General features: G+C 34.9%; 1 protein-coding gene across 4 annotated transcripts in view; it reads right to left on the bottom strand.

Annotated features, from left to right (window-relative positions):
- Positions 1-3,191: 3,191 nt before the first annotated feature.
- Machr-b (muscarinic acetylcholine receptor) overlaps positions 3,192-9,491 on the bottom strand; it is a 72,693-nt gene continuing 66,393 nt past the window's right edge. For 3 of the 4 annotated variants that reach the window (XM_070665448.1, XM_070665447.1, XM_070665449.1), the window contains 2 exons: positions 8,853-9,047; positions 3,192-8,176 (listed from right to left, as the gene is read on the bottom strand). In XM_070665448.1, the coding sequence (XP_070521549.1) occupies positions 5,895-8,176; positions 8,853-9,047 (2,477 nt within the window). In that variant the 3' untranslated portion in view covers positions 3,192-5,894. Of the gene's footprint in view, positions 8,177-8,261; positions 8,401-8,852; positions 9,048-9,491 lie in introns of those variants that run through there. The other variant, XM_070665450.1, reaches the window with a different exon arrangement.

Genomic DNA, 9,491 nt, shown 5'->3' with positions numbered 1-9,491 from the left:
TGCATTAGCTAATGTGCATAATAAATATTGCAATTTCAAAAGTTAATCGTAGAAATTGCGCAAACAATTGTTTTGCCAGCTACGCTCGTTGGCAAAGCTAAGTATTAATATCAGTTGAAAGAAAGAAAGAAAGAACGAAAGAAATTTTTTATTTCAACAACAATATAAAACAGTTAATTAGTTCTGAAAATAAATGTATTTTATACAGCAAGCGGTAGGTTTTCCTGTGGAAAAAAAGTATATTTTTCCTAAAATGCGCAAAACTTTTAGTTATTCCTTTGTAAAACTATGTCGCGACGTTGATCGAGCTTTATCCATCGCACTTGATGTTCGGACCAGACTTGGCGTCCTAACGACTATGTCATGGATAAATGTTCTTTTGCTTTCGTACAAATGAGTGCGATAGTTATCGTGGTTATATTTCATCAATAACGACCGAATTACACGTACATCTATACTTGTTACACGAAGGAAAGCTTGAGTTGTCAATATGTGAAAGACGAGTTTACCTCGGTAAACTTATACTTAATTATATATTTTATGATAAAGCAAATATTTCATGACAAAGTAAAAATCCTAAAAGGATTAATTTCTCAAAAGTCATGTTAAAATTTAAAACGTAAAAAGGTGCTTGGGATATAAATTACACGCAACATTATTTTTCATACAAATAATAAACTAATTATTATTGACTTTTATGTTCAATATAGTTTATTGTAGTAAATTTTTCAAAATATGTTAACAAACTAAATTTTTTTATTTAATATTTTTCTGGGAAAACTCGATTTTACATTGAAATTAATTTAAAAGCCTAAAAATCTTTCAGAAACCTGAGATGTAAAAAACACCCCACGCGCCCATTGAACGATTAAACACGATAAGATATTATTTTTTCTCAATTAAAAGTGTTTATAGAAAAAAGCGTTCTTTCTTTCTTTCTTCCTTTTTTTAACACCCTGGAAATTGTTAAGCATTAAAAGTAGCGTTGCGTCTTAAAATGGAACTTGTTAAATTTGTATAAAGTTTATAGTTTTAGCCGGGTGAGGAAAAAGTACCTACGTCTTTTTTCCTCTTAGTTAAGCGTATCCAGATCTTCTAACTTAAGGGAGAGTGGGAAAGTATCTCCTCACGTACGGTTTACTTCACGTCAAGATATCTCGTCATACGAGACATCAAGATCTCGGGAGAAACTTTTTATAAATATCTGGAAGAAGCAGAATCTGATAGCATTACACAGACTACATATTCAAATTTGAAATTTGAAAAAGTTTCGAATAGCATGAATATTTAATGATGGGCAGAGATATACATATAATTCACCAATATTTTCAACTGATATTTCAAGGAGAAGGTAAATGACTTTAATTATTCGTTACAGTTTGAAAGAAATAATATTAAAAGGCATCGACGAAAACTACGATGAATATAAGTTAAGTTTAATTTACTTTTTAAGATGCTTCATTTAAAGAAATTTAAACGTAAGTAATAGATGATTCAACTATTTAAAATAACTATACAAAAAATTTAATGTTGCGTCTGCTAAGTTACTGGTATCTGGAGTAAATTTGTGGTATCTCTATGTACCGTTTTACTTAGAATTCAATCCTTTCTACGTGTCCCCTTTTCCCCTTTTGCGGTTTCTATTCACTCTACACGTCGCACCAACCTATACTAGACATAATTAAACTACCATTTAATTAAATTATTTACTATAAATGCAAGTCACGAACCTTCATATATATAGGTACAAATGTTTGAATTTGTTTCAAAAATTCTAAATTATCGAGATGACCTGAGAGAACGATTGCAGACTTATTTTATTTTTAAGTTATTTTTATCATATCTGCTTTTCAGTGTACGTACATACATACATACATTCATGCTTTCCCAAAGATGCTTTTTTGCATTTATCATAAAAATCATTAAATTGATTGGTGTATGTTTTTAAATCTTAACTAAATCTAAAAGCATATCAATCAAAATAATAAATTTTGCAACAGTTGCAAAAGTAGTATTTCTGCTGAATGAGCAAAACAAGTTATCATTCGTTGAGAAAATTTTACACGCTTTACGATTTTCTACAATCGACAACAAATAATATTCTCAAATAAACTTAAAGTAAGATTAAAAACACTTATATATGTACATGTGCTTTCGCATTAAAATTAATTTCACAAAATAAAATATATAACGTAAAACGAAATAAAAAATAAGTTTTAACACTTATTTTGTTATTGATCCAACAATTTTGTTTAAAATTACTTGGTTTAATACAAACAACTGGAACTGAAATTTGATACGACTCAATAAATTCTACGTCAAATCGATCAAAAGGAATAGGATATCGCATTCAGTAGAAAAGACACGTAAAAGAACAAAAAGGTATTTAAATTTCCTCCGTTGTTTTTTATATTAATAAATAATTATTGACCACCGGTCTATAATAAATCCGAAATAATAATTTATTAAACTAATAAATTATTATATTAAAATATAATTATATTAATAAGTTATTAACCACTGGTCTATAATTAAATCCACATATACGAAATGACCAAAGGCCATTTTCTTATTGCTCGTCGCATTGTCTCATTTTATTATATTCATTGTTACTTACAGATTCAGCAATTAGGTATTATATACATTGGGACGCGTATTATTATGTATTATATGTATTGTAAATGTGCGCCATCGTGCGTGGCTCGCATATAGAGATGCAATATAAATGAAAATCGATTTCTACTTGATAACATCTATGTCGCAATTTCATTCGAAAGTTACTTTGTTCACATGTACATTGATTTGAATTGCCAATTTGCAGTACGTATTTGACTCCATCTTTGACGAATAGACTTTTAAATATCGACTATACTATATATTCACCATCGAAACATGCCGTATTATTCTAAGAGTAATTATTAAATATGTATAATGCATTTTTACAGTTATCACGTCACATACAATTACATTGTTTTAAACTGTGTGCGTAAAAAATAGAATAAATAGTATAAAATAATATGTAGAGAAAAATGCTTTTAAAGTAATGTTCCGTTGAAGATGTTCAAAATCATGAATGTCATTCAGAGGGAGTATATTGTCTGCAATTTTAATTATATTTTTAACTTAATTTTACTTTGTTTTAAAAATTATTTTTTAATTGTACAATTAAACATTTTTCAACTCGTCGCGCGTACTTTTGATAATCGTTTATTTCGCAGATCTTACAGCAAGTAAGAAAGACTCTGAAAGAAAGACCGTGTCGGAAGAGAAATACAATGCACAAATACACATTTTCTCCATAATCGCATAATCTAGACAATACGTTTCATACATATATGATCTCACATAGGCTTTACGCATCTATTTTTCTTTACCCGTGCTTCTTTTAATCGTGCTATTGGCTAAGGCTAATTATATTTATTCTCGAGCTTATTGTACCGTTTACCGATTCTCCTTTTCTTTTTAACGCTAAACAGCCTTCACTACCTTGCTCATTATCACGCTACGCGTATTATATACACATTTCTATGCATGCTACATGGCGTCCGTTTAATAAATCAATCACTTTTTTTTTTTTTTTTTTTTTTTTCTTTTTCCTACAAGTTTGTTATCTCTGTACAATAAGCACGTACACACATGTATCTTTACCTTTGCCCACACTTATCTTATATTTAAATATAGCCTATGTCGTACAGAACGAGTTATGTTAGAGAGCTGCGACGTATCGTTTTTTTTTTTTTTTTTTCCGATCAGCTACGCCGATCTTTAAACTTAAATCTCACTAATCGAAGTTATACAGTTGTGTTATCGCATCGATTGTACCAACGAATCCAACGTTCAGGGAGATACTTAGATGCAAAATAATTTCAATTAAGCACAAAAATTATTTACCTTACCTTTAATTATAATTCGACGTCAATGTATTACGTTCTAGATAGCCAAAACACAGAAGCGGACCGTTCTCCTTCGTTATTAATTATTATTGTGATAATTATTTTTCATATTCTTTAACGATCGAGACATTAATATTATTTTATCCATTTTATCCTTGTGTGCAATTATATGCACGTGAAAAGAAGTAAGCGTATTCCAGAATTGTTTAAATCTACTAAAAGCATATACTGTAAACATTTTGTTAATTTGTTTAAACATGACCTACAATGTTAAATAATAAAAATTACTTGTAATCTGTTAATTAACAAGTAAATGATTTACATATCGGGAGCAGAATTTTGAATTAATTTGTGATGCCTTATAATATTCTCGCAGATGAACAAAATATTTTAATCAAGTCTATTATTTTAATGTTAAGATCTCGGCAAGCACAAAATATTGCAGCAATATTTTGTGTTTGCTGGGAAGACTTTAATCATCTACTAGCGTCTAAAATGGTATAGCTGGTTTAAGTTTAATAAATAGATATAAGATACATTTTGTGTAATAAAGGAACAGGATAAAACTCACTATTGGCAGTGAATTTTGGAAGATATTCAAAGTGGCAAAGTGTCCCTATGACAATTTTCTAATGCCGCATTATTTATGCAATTTATATAAAATTCTTATTTATTCTTCGGGACACTTGGTACTTTTTGTGGAAGAACATGTAGACGCGTCGTTAGTAATTAAATGTTGCAGCAAAATTGTTGGATGAAAATTTACAAGCGAAACAATCACATACATATCATATTATAAAGGTTGAAAACTATATTATAGTAAAGTAATAAAAATTGCTACTCTTGATTAATCGGTAACGCTTTAAAGAGTTTAAAATGTCAATCAGACATTAATAGAAGCTCGATTGTGAGAGGAGTATCAGATGTTACCAAGTTTGAAGGAAAAAGGCCTGCTTATTAGGCCATCTCAAGGCAGTGTATATTCCGATTCACAATCGAAAGCTGTAGGAAAATCGTCAATTGTTCGGTACCTCTGTGAGGGCGAGCTATCTCAAGTTGATTCGTTGTTTGTAAAAGTATAATAAGAGAAGGATAATACGTTAAACAACTCGCGAAATATATTTCAAACATATCCGAAATTAATAAAGCAACGAAATGTCTCAACGATTACCGCATACAAAAAGAAAGAGATGATCCTTTATTCGAAGCGCCTGGCGTTTCATAATGCAGCCAGTCTTTCTATTTGCAAAGCGACCGATGTTTCACAAAATTGCCGGGTGCTGTATCTTATGTTACTTAATATTTTCACTTTTCGTCTTTCGTGATGAACGATCTACTTTCGTTCGACTTAATAATTACGTTAATCGCTTACTATTAAATTACATAATTTCCATTAAACGTAGAATATTGCTACAACGTTGAAATGTTGCTACAACGTTACTGTAATATTCTATGTTGGCTGGATTACTACTTAAATTATAACACGCGCGTTCTCTACGCGGCTCACAAGCTCTTTCTATGAACCAGTTATTAGGAATATGCATATCTCCGGTTCTGAATAGCGTTTATTATTGTGATACATACATAATTCCCTAAAATTACATGTACATACATTTGTTACGTACGTTTGTTACGTTAACAAATAATCACACATGTATACAGCATATGTATGCACGTACATACGAGTGTTAATGACTTTCGATCTGTTCGAGTGCATATTGTATGCGTATGTATAAAAGGCGCATAACAGCCTGACTACGCCGGCGAGTCTTAAAATATTATTCTCATTTTATTATTGTCCGAGTTCACCACAGTTACGACAAGTGAGTGTAATTCGGTATTAAATATGGAAGGCCATCTTCTCTGTGAAAGAAAAAGGAAACAGTCCGTATCGCTTATGTTAATTATGTTACAAAAAAAGAAATTAAAAAATTGTGATATAAAAAATAAATTAAAAAAAAATAAATAAAAAATTAAAAAAGTTGAGCGGCACACGCTATTTTACGTCATATGAAAATCACCTCTCAGCAGTCTGGTAAAGGTTTTCTTAAACTGCTGATTCGCTAAAGCGTAGCAAAAAGGATTCATGGGACTGTTGGCGTAGCACAGAAAGTATGAGAACATGAAGAGATGCTCGTTCGTGCACGGTGGATTTGCGCAAAATCCTTCTACTAGCGCTAATACATGATAGGGGGTCCAGCAAGCAACAAACGCTCCCAAAATGAACGATATCGTGCGAAAAGCTTTGCGCGCTCTATTCTCCGTTCGCGATTTTTGTCGGCCTATCGTAAGATCCTTCTTCTGGGTTTTGGCCTTTAATCGTTTCCCGATAGACTTGACAAAATCGCGCCTCGATCCGTTCTGCTCCGCGTCCGAGATTTCTTTTTTCTTCTTCGACTGACTTTTCGCCTCTTGGCTATTCGTGGCAGCCGAAGTCGTTGGCATTATGCTGCTGGAGGACGAATTGTGCGGCAAATTACTGCTTGTCTTAGTAGGTTGATCCGTCGTACCATTAGACGACTCAATTTGCATAACCGCAGTAGTGACCACCGTAGTAACTGGCTGACGCTTCGTTCGATCGGTATTGACGGAAACCTCCGTGTGCACTTTGCTGACGGTGGGCGACGTCTGGGAAGCAGCATTGGTCTGATGAGTAATAAAGACGCGCGGTGGGTGCGTTTGACTCGATGCGTTAGACATTGCGGGTGGATATTGTTGTTTAGTTTGTGAAATTTGAACGAGCTGACTGGTGCCAGCTTGTTGCGCCGTTGCTCTTATAAGAGCAGTTTGCAGTAAGCTAGTACTCGCGCCGGCCGTCATATTGTTTCCCATGTGAACGGGCGACGGCGGTGCCGTCGACAATGGATTCGCTAGGCTGCAGGAAAAGGAAGACGGTGGACTCTCGCAAGAAGGACTGGGTACGATGATGGAGCTCTCATCCATGTATCGCAAATCACCGCCGTCGAGACCAGTGAGAATATCATAAGTACCGTGATGGGAGCGGACGACCAACGATCTGGGCCTGTCAGTCGGCGACGAAGACGTAGTTGGACTGTCTGACACCGGCGGGCTACTTTGAAACTGCATAGGCGGTGGGATGATATTCTGTTGACTGTTACCGATCGATGATCGCTTAAGTTGAGGCGGTGGCGTCACTTCAACCGAAATGAGTGACTGTTGATTGCCATCGGCCTCGATTGATCTTAGCGATTGTTCGGGCGTCAACGTACGACTGCTGGACTTATCAGGCTCGGTAGGATTGTCGGTGTCTAGAAGACTGAGCTCCTGGATCTTCGGCAGTATTTGAGCTTTATGCGTCGGCGTATCGCGCGTTGGACTAGTCGGCAATAGTTTCCTCGCCGTTGGTACACTCAATTCAACTTTGATCGGCACAATGCCATTCAAACGTCCGTTGGTGGCAAAAACTTGAAGAGCGCCCGATTGAGCTACCAGGCCTGCCAGCGAGGATCGCTTTCTAATGGTATTGACTTGCTGCGCATTACCGCCGGTTGTACTTTCATCGTCGGAATCGAAGATTGGACTACTGGAGCGTTCGGACTTTTCGGTCTCTGTCACCGCGATAGTTGCGGTAACGTTTTTTCTCGCAGAACTTGAGACCGTCGTCCCATCAGTTACTTTTGTGGCCGTTTTCTGCGTGGCGGTTGCATCCGAATCGATAACACTGTCGTCCATTGATGTGGCCCCGACTTTTGGTTTATCTTGGCTCAACAAGGTGCTCTGTGTTTTAGAGATGCCTATTCCGGCGGCGCGACCAGCCATGCCGGACATCGCGCCGGCGCTCAGGGCGACCATCGATTGCATTTTCCGCTGTTTCGCTTCGCTTTTCTTCTGCATGTCATAGGCGGTTTTGTATATACCGCCGTAAAGTATGAACAGAACGATCAGCGTCGTCCAATAATATCCTATTATCAGCGCGGTATTGAATACTGGATCCTTGAGGAACTGTACAGCGCACTGGCCCGGATTTAGGTCTCTGTAACCGATGAAATGCTCCCAGCCGAAGATGCTGATGAAAAATAGAAGCGCTGGGATGATCCAGGTGATGGTCACCATCCAGATAACACGTTGCTTCGTTCGCCAGCTGCGATACTGCGCGGCTATCTTCACCGAGCAGAAGCGATCGATCGTGATCAGGAGAACAGTGTACTGAGACACAAGGCATACCGTATAGTCCACTGACAGCCATAGATCGCAGAGGAGAGGCCCCAGATTCCAATATCCCATTAACACGTAGACTGTGTAGAACGGCATTGACACGGTACCTGCACAATAATTACATCGTTACTTGTATAGTCAGCTTCTGTTTCCACATATATCTGATTACTCGCATTCTGAATTTAGACAAACCTCATGACAAGCAAATTACACATCTGTATGATTATCATCACGATAAATACAATCGAGATCCGTTCGTAACGGAGAGATTTGCATTAGAAATACTGTCAAGCGTTTGTAAAGCTAGATGCTATCGTAACATCCCCCATTAAAGAAAGACTTGACATGCAGGATAGTGCAAACATCTTGTTGTTACTAAATTTAAATTTGAAATACATATAATGAGATTAATTATAAAAAATAAAATTAATAAAAATTTTAATTAACGTTGATATTCAAATTCAGCCTGATAAATTATTAATATTAACCATTATGGTATTACATAATCAATCAGATAATCACAATTATTTATAATAAATTATAATTGTTAATGAGCACAGATTTTTTAAAACTTCCGATTGCAATATCGTTAGCTGTAAATGCTATTTTTGGCTATAATGTTAATAAATGTTTGGTCCCTCTACTTGGCTATGCTAGGCCGATTTAAATATTACAGAATAATAAATAACAACGTGATACTATTATATATGGAACGACTCAACGTTTATTAAAAGGGGAGGGGGAGATAAAAATAACATATACAAAAATTTCTTTAAGACTTACCGATAAGCATATCAGTGGCAGCTAATGATGCAATGAAATAATTGCTCGGTTGCCTGATGGCTCTATCTACGATGAATGCCAGAAGAACGAGGATATTACCACCAACAGTTAGCAATATGCATATAGCCAGGCAGATAGCAATCAGGACAGTCTGCCAGAGCGTGAATGGTGGCAAAACGGGCACCAAAGATTCATCTGTTTGGTAGATGCAAAGCTTTATCAGTAAAACTTGACACGCTTAACATGACATATTAATGTAAAAATACGTCTGACAGAGTGAGGTTCCAAACGCACGCAGCGTAAAATCCAATCAGATTATACAAATTTATTTTCCACTTAAGTAATCTGATTGGTAATGTCCGTTTCATCCTGTGTGCATTTAGAACCCTTTCGTCTAATCTAATGCAACGATATGTTAATAAATTTAATTATTATATATTTTAATATTATGTTATTTTAAATTTTAAATTTAATTTCTTTTATTTATAAAACTTATAAAATTAAATTATTTTATACATAAAAAATAATTTAAATTTATATAAAATTTATAAATAATATAAAATATATTATTTTATATATAAAACATGATTTACAACTTATAAAAACGCAGAACACTTTTATAATTTCGAACAGGAAACA

This window comes from Cardiocondyla obscurior, linkage group LG13 (assembly GCF_019399895.1).
Source record: "Cardiocondyla obscurior isolate alpha-2009 linkage group LG13, Cobs3.1, whole genome shotgun sequence".
NCBI lineage: Eukaryota > Metazoa > Arthropoda > Insecta > Hymenoptera > Formicidae > Cardiocondyla > Cardiocondyla obscurior.
The sequence above is the reverse complement of the archived record's forward strand: the minus strand, read 5'-3'. Positions and strand labels throughout refer to the sequence as shown.